We start from the raw sequence: 17,947 nt of genomic DNA, 5'->3' as shown, positions 1-17,947 counted from the left end.
CATATTCTCCTATGTGCAATCAATGAACAGCTAAGGTGCTGCAACTATGAGTTAATGCTTCTCATCTCTCTCCCTTCCTGACCATCTGTCCCTCTCTCTCTCAAAAAACAAACAAATAAAGAAACAAAAAACCAAAAACTTTACATCAGATGAAAAATAAAAGGTGGTATTAGCTCCCCTGAAATGGGAACCAAGAAATCACTGGCTTTTCTGAGAAATACACTGATACACATGGAAAGAGTCCAGGCCTGCACTCCAAGTAGGAGACAGACCCCTAGTAAACGGAGAGATTACATTCCCTTACCTCAATATCTTCCAGGGTCATGGCCCTTACTACAAAGCCCTTGAGCAGCTGCATTTTCACAAGAGCCAGCCGTAGCCTGTCGCTGACCATTGTCGTTTTGCCAAGGATGTTAGGCCAGTAGCGCTGGCATTTGATTTTTTCTCCTTCTACTTCTTGGGTCATCATGGCTATCACTGTGGATTTTTGTTCCCAAATCATCTGCCAGAAATCTCCAACAGTTGTTGGGAGAGGTCCTTGGCAGGCAATATAAACGAACTCTTCCTTCCCCACCGGTATCTTAATGAAGCTGGCGTTGATGTATCCACCTTCATTTCCCAGAGGCACTCTGGTAGCGTCATCTGTGAATGTCCCACCACAAAACACAGCCATCTATCTCATGCATTTTTAACCAAGAGCTTTATAAACAGGGCGAGTCAAAGATTATGAGAAATTCCTCATAACCACAGATGAAATCGCAAACATTTTAATAAAAGCATATTTTCAAATTGTAGCACAAATCACTTTATATTCACTCATTTCACTCATGTCACAAGTATACCTAAGGTGACAATTCAGTTTCTGACAGGAAATTGATATTTACATAGATTTGGCTGAAGAAATTAAAATTATAAATTAACAAATGCATTCAGAAGTTCTTAATAACTAGAGAAACAAATACAACTTTGTTACTTCCTTTCTGTCCTTATTTTTAATGACAATAATAAATTTAATAATGAATGATAACGCATAAAAATTATTTCATGAAGCAAAAATATCCCAGTGAAACTATTAAAGTACTCTTTACAAATATAATTGGCATAATTAACTCTTGCTTATCTAATTAAGTTCTATTTTTTCCAATAAGCAGCCAAAATAATAAACACAATCAATAAAAAGGGAGCTCACTTTATTCTCTAGGTATACAGACACTTGTCTTTGTGTGACTGTAATTTCATATAGTCAAAATATAAATTGTCAAACAGGCTGCCCCAGTGAAAAGTATATATAAGCCATCTTACCCAAAAGAATTAATTTTTATGTAGTTATATATTAGAAGTAATTTTATTTCAAATATTTATAAATGTAACTGGTAAGTTTTGTGATTACCAAATTATGACTTTTAGTAACAGGTTTCAAAATCCTCCATCAACTGCCTTTCTCTTACTTGACTTGTATCTCTTATGCTGCAGAAACAAACAGAGTCAGCAGTTTTGAATTTATGGCTTATCCCACCCTGACTTTGAGATAGTAGACTGGCCATCTTTTTTTGCCTGAAATAATTACCATCTATTTCATGCCAAATCATAATTTAAAAATACTAAGATTCACTTCTTACAAGAAGTTTTCCAAAAATATTGTTTTCCACCTTGATTGAAAAATGCAACTTTATTATTATCTATTGCATGATTTGTCACTATTGAGTCTATGATTTATCTTTGGATTTATTACTTCCTGGCAAAGATTGGGTCAGCGTGTCATATGTGTAATCCATTGTGCTAATATATATATACAAATATGGCTGACAATTTTTATAAGATTTTGCTAGACATTAACATTTTGGAAATATATGTATGTTCACATATAATTAAGAAATATCAAATATTTGGTAACATGGGTAAACCATGGTAAAAAGATTTGCTTTTTTTGTTCCTTCTTGTCCCTGAAATAAGTCAAAGTATAATGCAATCTGGTGGTACCACTGTATCCACATGCATGTACATAGCTGTTATGCACCATAGACATTTCTCTAAACTTACAGTGCATAGAATACATAGATGTTAGCTGTGAAATGAACTAAGAAATTGGTCATCCAGAAGAAAATTCATATTGTTAAAAAGACTTTAAAAATACTGATTTGGCATCACTAATTTCACATACAATGCCAGTAATAATTCATGAATGTCTAAAGAAATATTTAATATTGCTCTAAATGATTTTCAGAATACACAGATAATTGAAAAAGGGATCCACATTGTGTACTTAGATTTGTTACTAATGTAAATCTTATGTGAGAGGTAGATAAGATAAACCAGCATAAAAGTTTTAAATCAATTCAGTGATTTGAAGCCAAATGGGAACTTACAGGGAAGAATATTTTTATATCGGTTCTTCCTTCTGTTTTCCTTAGTTTGTCCAATAAGACACTGATCCAAAGGCTTTAATTCTTGAAGATTCTGTGGGCAGAGTGAAAATAAATAGGTAGCTCTTGTCTAGATAAATAAGCTTAAGTTCCTAATACTAATTTAATACACCAGCTGTTAAAATATATTGTTGCAAATATCTTTAACATGTTGTAGTTAACTAACTTTTTGCCTTAATTTTAAAAATGTCTATAATTATAATTTAGGAAAAAATACAACTTATAAAACCAACTTTGGCTTAAAGTAATAAGCTAGAGCAAAATTTCTTGACTCTATTGTTTGAGGGGTCACAGAATATTACATGTAGTAGACTTGTAGTTAGGTAGTATTATATTCTAAAGTCAACTCTTTTTCACTTTTCATTCCATCCAACCATCATCTATCCATTCCTCCATCCACCTCTCCACACATCCACTCATTGAACTGAAAATGTACTGAAAATGTTTACTATATATTCAAGGCACAGTGATAAATGTTTAGAATACAGTTGTGAGGAAAAAAGATATGATCATGGCTTTCCTGGAGCTAATACCTTATTGGGAGAGAGAGGTAGTAAAGAAGTAAACAAGCAAATATTGTGATATGTGCCTTGAAGAAATGAACAAGATGCTGTGATAGAGAAAAATAAAAGATTTACCTGATAAAGGTTGTGATGAAAGATCTCTAACATTTAAACTTAAGACCTTAAACAAATCATCTCTACAAAATGGAGGGGAGTCCTGGTCAGGTGGCTCAGTGGATAAGTGTCAGCCTGGTGCACTGTTGCAGGTTTGACCCCCACCCCGCCCCGTCAGGACTGGTAAGAGGCAAGCAATGAGTGCACAACAAAATGGAAAAACTAGTGGAATGGCAAGTTGATGCTTCTCTCTCTCTCCGCCTTCTCCCCTCCCTTCACCCCTTTCTCTCTCTCAAATCAATGGAAAAATTAAAAATTAAATTAGAAACTGTTGCTAATGATAAACCACATCTATAGTGTATTAATTATTAAGTTCAGAGGATGACTGGAATTGATAATTGACTTAAAACAAAACACTTATCCCTACATATGAAGCAAAGAAAGTAATTTTCAGGGAGATTTATCAAGCTGCAAACTGGCTACAAAGATTCCTTTAGGCCCTGGCCAGTTGGTTCAGTGGTAGAGCGTTGGCCTGGTGTGTGGAAGTCCCGAGTTCAATTCCCGGTCAGGGCACAGAGGAGAAGCGCCCATCTGCTTCTCCACCCCTCTCCTTACTCTCGATCTCTCTCTTCCCCTACTGCAGCCAAGTCTCCACTGGAGTAAATTTGGCCTGGGCACTGAGAATGGCTCCATGGCCTCTGCCTCAGGTGCTAGAATGGCTCCAGTTGCAACAGAGCATCGCCCCCTAGTGGGTTTGCTGGGTGGATTTTGGTTGGGTGCATCCAGGAGTCTGTCTCTCTGCCTCCCTGCTTCTCACTTCAGAAAAATACAAAAAAAAAAAAAAAAAAAAGATTCCTTTAAATCAATACTATGTATTAGGATTCTAATAAAAAAATTAATGATAGATATGACGTGATGGTACTTATAGTTGAAAGTTAAGTTGTAAAGCTGGGTTTTTTTTTGACAGAGACAGAAAAAGAGTCAGAGAGGGAAAGATAGGGACAGACAGACAAGAAGGGAGAGAGATGAGAAGCATCAATTTTTGTTGTTGCAGCATTTTAGTTGTTCATTGATTGCTTTCTCATATATGCCTTGACCGTGGGCCTTCAGCAGACCGAGTAACCCCTTGCTTGAGCCAGCAACCTTGGGTCCAAGCTGGTGAGCTTTGCTCAAACCAGATGAGTCCACACTCAAGCTGGTGACCTTGGGGTCTCAAACCTGGGTCCTCCGCGTCCCAGTCCAATGCTCCATCCACTGTGCCACCGCCTGGTTAGGCAAGTGGTAAAGCCGTTTTGAAAAAATTTTTAAATTTCTTATAACCTAAAACTTTGTTTGAGGAACCCCCTCCAAAAAACACAAAAAAACCCCACTGGCAGTAGCTACTTACCTCAAGCTCCTTAGAAGGAATTCCTTGATCCAGTAAACCCCGCAACATTCGAATGACTGATTTTAACTTGGTACCAGTGTATTTACCAGAGGGAAGCACTTTGACAATGGGAAGGGCAACAAGTTCCTCATTTGTCAGAAAGGAATGATCTAAGAAGACAGCATTTGATTAGCAAAAAATTTCTCCCAGAACTCATTTAGCCAATAAGGGAACTAAATTTAGTCTAGTCTCACCTCATCTATTTTTACAGGGGTGAGATAGTCTTTAGAATTAATAAGGCACTAGAATTAATAGATAGGCAGATTAGCACAATTAACACAAGAAAATCTTGGTCACAGCAAGGTCCTCATACCCAACTTTCAAGGGAACACCTCACTGACCATTCAGAAATTCTTAAGGCTCTTGACTCAAATGGCATTGTTTTCTTGATGAAATGTATCTAGTCCTTCTATTACTTTGCATTTAAATGACATACAGGCAAAAGAAGAAGGGAGATGCTTCAGAAATTCCTTACAATGGGGCAACGCACTACACACACTGCCCTCCTTTTGTCTACCCACTCCTGGCACTCAGTGCCAGTATCTCTGGTATTCGATAATTTCCCCCATGCAAATGAAGCCCTTGGGGTCTTCAGGAGTTTATCGAGCAAGTGATACCAGTGTCTTAGAATAGGCATGTGTCTAATTTAGTACCTGCTCTATGGAAACTGCTTATAACAGAAAGTAATTATTATCCTGAAAAAAAGTAGAAGAGATGTCTTGCAATAGTCTGCACAAGTGTAGCTTTAATTATGTCAATCAGTTAGTCAAAGTATTTTGATGATGCAGCAACTACACAGGTAATAGTAATGCTAGACACTGCGGGGATGGATACAAAGCTGTACGAGATACTTTAAGAAGCTTAACATTTGGCTGGGGTCAAGACTAGTTCTGAATACAAAATTCATTCATATGAAACAACTGTAAACTTTTACAGAGCTGAGTGTGAATGCAGCAGGAGCTTAAAGCCAAAGAGCACTGGCCACAGGAGCTGATGAGCACTGCCACTGACAACAGCCCACCCAGTCCAAAAAGTATTCATTCAACCTCTTTAATTTCTTTTCTTTTTTGCAAAAGAGAGATGGAGAAAGAGAGACAGAGATTAAGAGAGAGACAGGGACAGACAGGAAGGGAGAGAGATGAGAAGCATCAACTCAGTTGTGGCACTTTAGTTGTTCATTAATTGCTTTCTCATATTGCCTTGACCAGGGGAGCTTACTGACCCCTTGCTCAATCCAGTGACTTTGGGCTTTAAGCCAGCAACTTTTGCGCTCAAGCTAGTGACCCTGGGCTTCAAAGCCAGAGATCTTTGGGCTGAACCCAGGGACCCTGAGCTTCAAGCCAGTGACCTTTGGGCTCAAGCCAGGGACCATGGGGTCATGTCTATGATCCTACATTTAAGCTGGCGACCCTGCACACAGGTAAGTCCATGCTCAAGTCGGTGACCTTGGGGTTCTGAAATTGGGTCTTTAGTGTCCCAGGTCTATGCTCTATTCACTGTGCCACTGCGTGGTAAGGCTTCTTTAATTTTTTTAAACTAAGGCTTTAAATGACAAAACCATGCTCTTTCACTGCATTAGTATAAAATTTCCTTACATGGAAAAAGAGAAATGAAACTCCAGATAAGAACTTCATTTCTTCAGTGGCCCAATTATAAAGCGAGAGACAGGTAATAGGGAGGACAGACCAATTGACTCCAGCTCTTTAAAAATGAAGTTGTAATTCAAGTGTAATAAATTTCCATCTTTGAATTATTCTAGCAATTTTAATATATAAAAAAAGTGCTCCTTGACTTCTCATTCCAGAATGGCAAATCTGTGACTTTGTGTTTCCATTTAAAGTAGTTATATATTTATTTGTTTGTTTTACTCCAAACCATTGACAATTTTAGCCTACAACTGTGCAAATTAGTGGTTATATAAATGCATATTGTTTTTTGCCTGTATGACTTAACTTTTTGAGTAAAATTAAATAATGTACACATCTGATGAAATAAGATATTTACACAGCCTGAAAGTTATAATTTTCAAATGCTTGTATTTTTCTATCCATTGTTTTTGATAAAAAAAAACCCCTGCTAATAAAATTCTTGCCTTTAGCTGAATCTTCATGGTTTATTGTTTCTATTGGCAGTTCACCACTTCCCCATGTTATTTCATCATCATCAGTCTGCCTTTCTTGTGACTTTTGAGTTAACCTATGAAAATAAGACAAATTTGTAATATTATCTTAGGTTTACCCCCAAAATATATAAATATTATGTCCTAAAACCAATTATTTCCTTTAAAATTATTATGGTATTTTAAAATAGATTATCTGATTGAAAAACCCAAATCCACAATTCTTAATTTTTTTTTTTTTTTTTACAGAGACAGAGAGTCAGAGAGAGCGATAGATAGGGACAGACAGACAGGAACAGAGAGAGATGAGAAGCATCAATCATCAGTTTTTTGTTGTGACACCTTAGTTGTTCATTGATTGCTTTCTCATATGTGCCTTGACCGCGGGCCTTCAGCAGACCCGAGTGACCCCTTGCTTGAGCAAGCGACCTTGGGTCCTTCCGCATCCCAGTCCAACACTCGATCCACTGTGCCACCACCTGGTCAGGCCACAATTCTTAAAATTTATCCTTAATCAAATCCCAAGTCTTTGAACCTTAGACTGAAGGAATCTTTTGGGAGATAGAGAAGGTGGTGGTTTTCTCCACCTTTCAATATGGATGGCTGATCACAGTTGTGTCAGTATAGCTCTCACTTATTTTCTAACAGCTGCCTACTATTGTACTGTACGGATGCATCTGACTTTATTTACAGAAATCCCTAGTGATGGACGTTCTTCTTTTGCTCCAATCGGGAGCTAGAAGGACACTCCTGTATCTGGGCACTTACTTAATGTAATAAAATTTGGTGCAAGTTCTCCTTTTCCAGGGGTGCATAGCAGCTGCCATCTCCCTGGTAAGGAAGATGGCTAGAAACACAAACCAGGTAGAAGAATAATGTTTAGTACTAAGATGAGATGAAAATGAATAATGTAAAAATCTGAATACATTGTTTTACTTTTTTGATATCTAGGGGAACAAAGCAGAGTACATTTGTCTAATGTCCCAAAATGTCAGTAACAGGGCAAGTATTGCTTTCAGGGTGGGTGTTCTCCTCTATTTCACCTAAATGTGTGTCACAATTAATATTTAATTTGAAAGTTCTGCATTCATGAGGTTTGTCTTCTAGCAAGAATATTTTGTCTTCAAGAATATATTTTGGAAATCCCTCCATCTTTCCATTAGGCATTTCTTTTTTTTTTTTTTTTTTTTACTTTTTCCGTTGATTTGCTAGAGAGAGGAAGGGAGAGAGAGAAAGAGAAAGAAAGGAAAAGGAGGGAGAGGGAGAAAGAGAAAGAAAGAGAAAGAGAGAGAGAGAAGCATCAGTTTACTGTTCCCCTAGTTGTTCCATTTAGTTGTGCACTCATTGGTTGCTTCTCATATGTGCCCTGACCAGTGACCGAACCTGTGACCTTGGCACACCACGATGACTCTCTATCCACTGAGCCACCTTGCCAGGCTCATTATCTTCTTTCTAATTTTTGACCATTTTCTTAGTATTTCATTGTCAAGTATACCTTAATTTCTCTGCATCTATTACTATTATTTTTTACTATAAACAATGTTGCAATAGATTTTCTTATAGAAATGTCTTTGCACACATATAGTAGTGGGACCAATTCTTAGAAATATAATTGCTAGGTCAAAGGGTATGTACCACAGTTCTTAGAATTTATGACATCCATCATTGTAAGATATATTATTATTTTATATGCATTAAGGAATAATATTGATTATTATAACTATGGCATCCTTCATGATTTCAGAGATTTAAAAAAACATATATATCCAAGAATTAGTAACATGCAAATAAAATTTGTATGTAACAGTGTTTCAAACGGCTACCTGGAAAGAGTACATTAATTCACCCTTACTCCTTGCTCCCCTTTCCCTGCCCTGAAGGGCAGAGCTGGTGTCTTTACAATGAACAGCAGCAGCCCCTGGTATCTGCTGCTCTTTTAAGTATAAAACTGCACAACATGTACCCGCATCTAACTTTACACAGTGAAACTTCACTGTCAATTTGCTTTTCTAAGAAAAATGCAAATAGCTTCCTTTGGCTGTTTGGTTATCATCTAATATGAAGCAAAATTTATGTACATCCACTTTGTTGGCCAACAATATATATATAACTTTCCTTGAGCCATCATTTGGTATTACAAAAAAATCTTACTAGAAATTGTTTTCAAAAAGAAAAATAATCAATGGAGTTTTACAATGTTCATTTTTTGGTTTTATTTTCTTATTTAAAAAAAATTATAAAGTATAGAAAAACAGAGAAACAGAAAAATAAGTTACCTATAATCCTACCAGAAGATATTCAATATCATTATTGACATATTTCCTTTTAGACCTTTTTCCCATTTTTTCCCCATGCTTAAGAGAATACTGCTTTTTTGGAGCAATGCTATCACATGTCACTAGTACCTCCTCATAACAGTCTTTTAAAAACATTCTTAATATTCAGCCATAGTTCCATAATTTATGTGACAATTCTCATTTTCTTGGAAAAAAACAAATTAATTTTAAAACCAACATCTAAAAGGAAATCTTCAGAGCACTTCTAAAAAAAGAATGGAATTTTTATAAATACTTAAAAAAATTATTTTCTTACCTTTCACTTTTTACTTTTTCTAAACAATATTCTTCACAGCCATTCATTTTGGTAGACTACAATAAAGAGAGATCAAAATCATATTAGCCAATTGTAAATAATAAACAATCTCATAATGTTCAAATTTTTCCTGTTAATTACATCCTATATGCACTGTTACTGTTCATACTACCAAGTCTCTCATATGACATTCAATTACTGAGATCTGCATATTTGGCATCTTTTAACATTACTTCATTTTTAAAATCTGAAAAATGGGCTACCCAGAAAAATTTTGGTAATTTCCAATGTGTTAAATTGTTCTGTCCTTTTATTATTAAAGTGAGGGGGTCTCTCCATAGGGAACAGGGAATTGGTTCATACTATAATTGAGTAACGCGTCTCAGACCCAATTACTGCAGGAGCAGTTTGATATAATTGGAAGGAGATATTAAGTTGCCTTCTTACATGGATAATAAATTTTACATTTCAGTCTTTATCAGGACAAATTATCTTAACAAATGGGAAATTCCTTTCATTTCGAGACCTGAATTATCTGGTCCTTGTCTACTGCTACCATTCACCTGGTTGTATTCTCCCCTTCACTTACTGGCTTCAAACCCACAGGTCTTTCTTTTAGTTCTTCAAAATCACTCATGTCTTTTCACCACAAAACTTTTCTTATAAAAGGTACTTTTTCTTCATTCAACATGTCTTTTCCTTCTGAGACTGTTCCCTAAGCACTAAAGTAGGTTTTCTTGGGCTCTCTTTTGTAGCACTTGAAACAAAACTCCATAGACCTTATCACAACTTGTCATTGCATGTTTATTAGTGTCTTGAGTTGTTCATTGTCTTTTCTTCTCCAATAAGACTATAAGCTCACCTAACCAGCGATGGGACAGTGGATAGAGCATCAGCCTGGGACGCAGAAGACCCAGGTTCAAAACCCTGAGGGTGAGCGCAGGCTCACCAGTTTGAGCATAGGATTGCTGGCTTGAGTGTGGGATCGTGAACAGGGCCCCATGGTTGCTGGCTTGAGCCCAGAGGTCACTGGCTTGAGTTCAGGGTCATGGGCTTGAGCAAGGGGTCACTGCTCTGCTGTAGCCCCCGAGTGAAGGCACATATGAGAAAGCAATCAATGAACAACTAAGGTGCCGCAACAAAGAATTGATGCTTCTCATCTCTCTCCCTTCCTGTCTGTCTTTCCCTGTCTCTCCCATTAAAACCAAACCAAACCAAACCAAACCAAACGACTGTAAAGCTCCAGTAGAGCAGGAATCACATCTGTTTACAACTGCATGCCCATACATGCTATGTCTGAGCCATAGAAGGTTGTCTCACTTAGTTAATAAAAATATAAAAAACATTTAATAAGATCTTTTAGTTATACACTTTGTAGAATTAAAAATTGTCTATAATTAAGCTATTCTAATATCAATTTCCATTTACTTGAGGGAAATACAGAACTTGTAAGAAAAAAAAGTTTTTATCCACTGAGCAACTAGAAGGAACCTTCTTAGACCTTATATTTTTAGAAGTTGATAATTTTTGCCTGGGTTAAAATTTTTTTCCCAAGTCATTTAAATTTCTGATTCTCCATCAAAATCCTGGTTTAAGAATCTACTGTGTGCAATAATTTTGAAAAGTATAAAGCCTTTTATAAGAGTCAAGTGCTGTTGTTAAGGTTAAAGTGGTGAGAAAAAGCCTAACTGGAAAAAATACTAGTGATATTTGTATTAAGCAATTTCCCACTATTTTTGCGAAGTTCACCCTATATAAGAGGTAGGACTGGGTTAAGGAGAGTGACCTTCAGTTTGTCTTCTCATTATGGATTATACGTTCTTTGCAAGGGGAGGCGGTTATGCATTGCTTCAGGAAAAGATTAAAGATTTTTTTTTTTTTTTTGTATTTTTCTGAAGCTGGAAACGGGGAGAGACAGTCAGACAGACTCCCGCATGCGCCCGACCGGGATCCACCCGGCACGCCCACCAGGGGCGACGCTCTGCCCACCAGGGGGCGATGCTCTGCCCCTCCGGGGCGTCGCTCTGCCACGACCAGAGCCACTCTAGCGCCTGGGGCAGAGGCCAAGGAGCCATCCCCAGCGCCCGGGCCATCTTTACTCCAATGGAGCCTTGGCTGCGGGAGGGGAAGAGAGAGACAGAGAGGAAGGAGGGGTGGGGGTGGAGAAGCAAATGGGCGCTTCTCCTATGTGCCCTGGCCGGGAATCGAACCCGGGTCCCCCGCACGCCAGGCCGACACTCTACCGCTGAGCCAACTGGTCAGGGCAGATTTGATTTTTATCATGGCCAGCAGATTTGAAGGTTACTTTGTAATCCTACTGCTCAGAGAATCCAGATCCAGCAACTTGAAGTAGAAGAGATCTCTCCCAGATCCAGAACCAGCTACATAATTTACAGTGCTCAGTGTCAAATGAAATGATGGTATCTTGAGAAAAATTATCACGAATTTCAAGATGGTGATGGCACAGCGTTATTTTAAAAATAAGCATGAAGCTCTTCTGAGCACAGGGCTCTGTGTGATGGTACTGGTTGAAGACCCATAAAGCTAGCCTTGCTTGGATCTTATAGTCAAGCATGATTACCTTGTAGGTGATGGGAAGTCAGTGAAAATTCTGTATTGTTTTCTGATTAAAAATTAAAAAAAAAATTTTTTTTAGAATAACTAGAATTCTGTGGCCAGGTAGCTCTGTTGGTTAGAGCGTTGTCCTGATATTCCAAACTTGCAGGTTTGATCCCTGGGGTCAGGGCACACACAAGAATCAACCAATGAATGCATAAATAAGTGAAACAACAAATTGATGTTTCTCTGTAATAAAAAAAAATATGGGATGCTCTTTACCAAATTATCTCATCTAGTAAATGTCTTTTTTTTTTTTTTTTTTTTTTTGAGAGAGACAGACAGGAAGGGAGAGAGATGAGAAGCATCAACTCCTAGGGTGTCACTTGAGTTGTTCATTGATTGCTTTCTCATATGTGCCTTGACCAGGGGGTAGTGCTCAAGCCAGTGACCCTGGGATCACATGCCAGGTCTATATCCACTGTGCCACCACTGGTCAGCCATTACCTATCAAATATCGTTAAAATGTTAATTATCTAAGAAGTTTTAATAACCATACCCACCTAATCCTGTGTAGTCCCTAATATTCCTCAATTTTTTATAACTCTTTCTGTACTCAATATAAATATTTATCAGGACATGTTTTTAGTATAGTGTGTGTGTGTGTATTTTATTTTGTGTGAGAGAGAGAGAGAGAGAGAGAGAGAGAGAGAGGGAGAGGGAGAGGGAGAGGGAGAGGTTAGAGATAGAGAGGAAAGGAGGAAAGGAGAGAGGTGAGAAGCATCAACTTGTAGCTGTGCCAACCTTAGTTGCTCATTGATTGCTTTCTCATATGTGCCTTGACTGGGTGGCTCCAGCCGAGCCACTGAGCTCTTGCTCAAGCCAGCAACATTGAACTTCAAGCCAACAACCTTCGGGCTCAAGCTAGCAACCATGAAGTCATGTCTATGATTCCATGCTGAAGCTGGCAACCCAACGGTTTCAAATCTGGGTTCTCAGCATCCCAGGCCAATGCTATATCCACTGTGCCACTGCCTATCAGGTCACTGTAGTTTTTTTTTTAAATTACATTCACTTATTTTACATCTCCTGTAGGAATATGATATGAAAATATGCAGTTAAGGTAAACAATTAAAAGCAGAGAGGTGCCTTAGGGCGAAGGCTCTGAACTGACAAGAGTCCAGGGTCTTTCTGACCTGATGCTGGAAATAGCAAAACAGCAGAATAAGATTCAGTAACAAGAAATGTTTAGGCTCTCAGAACAGAGATTAGAAGTCAGCATGTTTCTTGTCCTTTACTTCACCCCATGAAAACTTTTGCTGTCTACTTCTTTGAGTTACTTGTTCTGGCTAATAAATATCTGAGTAAGGCTGGGTACCGGGCTTCCGTCCTCCAGTCTGCTGACAGGGGCTGTTGCCTCCCCTTGGCCCCTCGAAGCACATCATCTGGTCTCCGGCTAGATTGTTGTCATCATGACTATCTCCCAAATTGATTACTAGACTGCACAGCAAATTAGGATAGAAACCCTGACATCCGTTCTTACCTAATTCTCAGCATAATCAGAGTTAAACCAGTTCAGCAAGAGCTAAGTGAATAGTTTTCAAACCTTAGATAATTTACAACAATGTATATAAATGACTCATAGTCATCCTTTCATTCATAAATAAGACACATAAATAAGATATTGGGCTGAAGTACTTCAGTAAGAGGTGGTCAATGTTGAAACAATGTCAGTAGAATGACAAATTCAATGACTGTGCACTAGTAAGTGCCAGATAATATATATATTTTTAATGACTTTTCTATACACTTTATAATACCAATGTTTAGCAGCTTAACTTCTGGCACATGATAAACTTTGAGGGTTGTAGAATATACTGTTAAGAACCAACTCACTATATATCCTACAATTCATTTAGGGTAATTCCTAAGTGGTGCACTTACAAAAATCTGCATATTTTCAGAAGTTCTAAGAACTTTCAAAACTACTCAAATGCAGGCAATATTCTAGAAATAGAGGATGAAACTGAAAACTTTTCCAGAATATGGCTCAGTCTTCTTTACAGCTATGAACATTAAGTCATATTTGTCTCTTTAGAATTTGCCTCCTTATAAAAATAATTTCCATAGTGTTTTAACAGAGTTTCATCTAATGAAACCTTTTCATGAATTATCTCAGTACTTTGTTTCTTCCTTTCCTAAATTTATTTACTTCATTTGCTTACCATTAGTTAAAATCTCTTCTAAAGCAGAAGTCCTATCTGTGCAAATTCTAATTTATTTTTAAGGATGGACTGGCCCTAATTATTAGGTTTTAAACATTTTGAGTTCTCAAAGCAAAAATCTGGCATATCTCTCTGTACTTTGGTAGCACAATTTATATAATGTTTCCAAACAACTGGTAGGAACATTCTCCCTCTATAAAACTTAGTTATTAGATTGGTCCTGGATAGTTCTACACCCAGTTCTTCTATGTGAACTTTAGAATCATTTTAACAAGCTACCCTGGCCTCTAATGTAAAAAAATATATCTATATCTATATCTATATATATTATGGGACCATATTTAACTTATGGTTGAAACCAGAGAGAATTTAAATTTTGGGTTTTTCTATCAAAGAACAAGAACTACTTTTCTTTAATATTCTTTTTAAGAAAGAGGCAGGGAGAGAGAGACAGGAACCTCGAGCTGCTCTTGTGCCCTGACTAGGAATTGAACTGGCAACTTTTGGGCTCTGGAACAAGGCTCCAACCAATCGAGCTATTCGATCAGAGCATCTTTAATATTTAATACTTCTTTTATGCTCCTTTTGAAGTTTTAAAATTTTCCTAATACACGTCATGTACATTTTTGGTTGAATTTTTGCCTAGAGCTTTTATTTGTTTTATAATTTATTGTGAATGACAAAAAATTTTTTTTAAAAAGATTTTATTTATTGATTTAACAGAGAGGAGAGGAGGTGAGTGAGAAATATCAACTCATAATTGCTTCACTTTAGTTGTTCATTACTTGTTGTGTGCCTTGACCAGGCAAGACCAGGGTTATCAAACCAGTGACCTCAGCATCCTAGGTTGATGCTCTATCCACTGCACCACCACAGGCCAGGCATGACATTTTATTTAATTATATTTTATAGTTGAAAAACTTTGTTAAGGACTGAACTGTGTTGTGTCCCCCCAAAATCCATAGGCCCAAGACCTAACCTCCAATGTGGCTATGTTTAGAGATAGTGCCTTTACAGAGGTAATTAAAGCTAAATGAGGTCAAATGGATGGTGCTCTAATCCAAAGGGACAGTTTTTTTATGAGAAAAGGAAGAGACACCAGAAGCGCACAAAGGCCATGTGAAGTGACAGTGAGAAGGAGGCCATCTACAAGCCAATGAGAGAGCTCTCACAAGAAACCAACCCTGCTGGCACCTTGATCTTGTGTTTCTAGCCTCCAGAACTGTGAGAAAATAAATTTGTTTTTTAAGCCACCCAGTTTATAGTATTTTGTTATACAGCCCAAGCAGAGTAATATAGTCTTCAAACTCTAATGCCTGCAGGAATCAGACAAATAATATAAACCTTTGAAATGACAGAGTGTGGTCATGAGCAGGATTGGAAAATAGAAAATGGTGGTATCTGTGGAGAAACAGTCATAGCATATAAGTAATTTATTTATTATTTTTTAGGAAGAAGTGAGAAAGGGAAGGAGGTAAGGAGAGAAAGAGAGAGAGAGAGAGAGAGAGAGAGAGACAATGCTTTGTTGTTCTACCTTATTTATGTATCCACTGGTTGATTCTTATATGTGCCCTGACTGAGGATTGAGCCTGCATCCTTGGTATATCAAGACAATGTTCTTAACCAACTGAGTTACCTGGCCAGAGCCAATAAAAATTATTTAAATTAAGGTTACAGTATAAACAGAAATTCTTGTTGCAGTGTTGTTTATAATAAATATGAAATGTAAGATCCATTAAGAGCCAGTTAATAAATAAAGGTGTACCTGTGCAACAGAATACTGGGACAGCATTAGAAATTATATGGCAGATTTTTAGCTACTCATGTGGAAGAGGAGAATAATTATAAAATGAGAACCAAATTTAAAACCATGAATTATAATTTATATTAAAAAATCATATATGTATATAAATGTTTTTCATATGCATAACGAAAAGGTAAAAACCAAAATTTTAAACGCTATCTCACATGAAGATGAGGATTGATTTGTAAAAGAAAAAAAATGCACTTTTAGATGATTCTATTTGAAATAGTTTTACAATGATGTAATATTTTCATATTAAAATAAAATACAACTTGAAGAGTTTATTCAAGTTGTATTTTATTTTAATATGTTGTTTATTCAAGAAGCTATAAACTTCTCTTTTGTAGTGCATGATAAATAAGAATCTATACTATGCTGATAAGAACTTTTTTTTTTAAAGAAAAGACATTGGATACATTTTGAAATGGAGATTAAAGATTTTTATTTGTTCTTAGTTAAAAGAGCCTTCAGTACATACATTTTAAGGGACACTTTTATTTTTTAATTTTTTAAATATTTTATTTATTGATTTTACAGAGGGGACTGGGGTGGGGAGTGAGAAATATCAACTCATGGTTGCTTCACCCTAGTTCAGTGGTTCTCAAAGTGTGCGCCCTATAAGATTTCCAGGTGCGCCCTATGGTATTCCAGAGCAATATGTTCCTGTTTGGGATCATAAAAACAACAGAGTTTTTGGAGTTTAGATTTTTGGGGGACAGAGGTGTGGGGAATTGGCTGTAAGTTGACAGTCTGCCCAACCCCCCACCTCACTTGCCTGATTAGTTTGCAAAAGGCTGTTAAGCTGTGGTGCTGGTACCCCCTGTTTCCAGGAAAGGCTGGAAGCAAGTTTCTTCTATTCTTTGGTGAAAAGATAAGATGATATGTATGGTCTGGGTTTTCTGCACTTGGTAAAATTCGTGGGTTGCTTTGGAAACATGATCAAAGATCTCATTGATTTGCTAATGGACCACTTTGCCCTATAAATAAAGTATAATGCAGTTTTGGGGCATACTTTGATCTTGCCAGCAGCAATTACAGGGCCCTCTTGACCCTGTATTTTCTTTTCTTTTTTTACAGGGACAGAGAGAAAGTCAGAGAGAGGGATAGACAGGGACAGACAGACAGGAATGGAGAGAGATGAGAAGAATCAATCATCAGTTTTTTGTTGCAACACCTTAGTTGTTCACTGATTGCTTTCTCATATGTGCCTTGACCACGGGCCTTCAGCAGACCGAGTAACCCCTTGCTGGAGCCAGTGACCTTAGGTCCAAGCTGGTGAGCTTTTTTTTTTTTTTTTTCTCAAGCCAGATGAGCCCGTGCTCAAGCTGGAGACCTTGGGGTCTTGAACCTGGGTCCCCTGCATCCTAGTCTGATGCTCTATCCACTGCACCACCGCCTGGTCAGGCCTGACCCTATATTTTCTTAATTCCTCATATTTTCTTAATTCTGCACCGTTCCCACGTGGGACCTGGAATTACTAGCTGCGCTGGTTTGCGGCATGTGCCCAGATATAAAAATAAATATAGTTACTCTATTATACTATTTCATTATGGAAATACCGCTTTTTTGTTAACACGTCATTATTATATTTATTATTAACACATCATTATATTAGTTTTAGATAAATACACCCAAATAAAATGGATAGATTTCTCAAAAAGAAGCGTGATATTCAAAAATCCGATTCTGGAAGTGAGCAAAAGTTAAGTGTACATAAAATAGAACTTGAAGGCTGACAGGCAGAATTTAATTTATAGCATTTTCCATCACTTAACACTGAGCAATACAATTGGATTAGAAACCCATTCATGGAAGCTTCAAGTGATTTTGGTTTAACATTCACAGAAGAAGAACTGGCAGCTATATCCACTGATCATGGACTGATGATTAAACATAAGGAATTGTCTCTTGAAGCCTTTTGGATTTCTGTAAAAGAATATGTGACAATATCTAAAAAAGCTTTGAACATTTTACTACAATTTTCAACATCCAATTATGTGAATTAGGATTTTCTACCCTCAACACAATTAAGAGTAAAACGAGAGGAATTCTTCAATGTATTGATGAGGAAATGAAAGTTTGCCTTCCAAATATATGCCCAAACATTGAAGAAATTGCTAGGACACATCAGGCTCATGTTTCTCATAAACACAAGAATGAAAAAACTTAACACATTCGCACTGGG

At 37.2% G+C, this 17,947-nt stretch overlaps 1 protein-coding gene across 5 annotated transcripts in view; it reads right to left on the bottom strand.

Moving 5' to 3' along the window:
• The window catches only part of PTPN13 (protein tyrosine phosphatase non-receptor type 13), a 213,712-nt gene that overhangs the window by 9,214 nt on the left and 186,551 nt on the right, over positions 1-17,947 (bottom strand). For all 5 annotated transcript variants that reach the window (XM_066387091.1, XM_066387092.1, XM_066387093.1 and 2 more), the window contains 5 exons: positions 9,178-9,233; positions 6,559-6,662; positions 4,428-4,576; positions 2,367-2,457; positions 305-642 (listed from right to left, as the gene is read on the bottom strand). In XM_066387091.1, coding sequence (XP_066243188.1) covers positions 305-642; positions 2,367-2,457; positions 4,428-4,576; positions 6,559-6,662; positions 9,178-9,233 — 738 coding nt within the window. The remainder of the gene's footprint in view (positions 1-304; positions 643-2,366; positions 2,458-4,427; positions 4,577-6,558; positions 6,663-9,177; positions 9,234-17,947) is intronic.

This window comes from Saccopteryx leptura, chromosome 5 (assembly GCF_036850995.1).
Source record: "Saccopteryx leptura isolate mSacLep1 chromosome 5, mSacLep1_pri_phased_curated, whole genome shotgun sequence".
Taxonomy (NCBI): Eukaryota; Metazoa; Chordata; class Mammalia; order Chiroptera; family Emballonuridae; genus Saccopteryx; species Saccopteryx leptura.
Note: the sequence above shows the minus strand (reverse complement) of the source record. Positions and strands in the feature narration are given on the sequence as shown.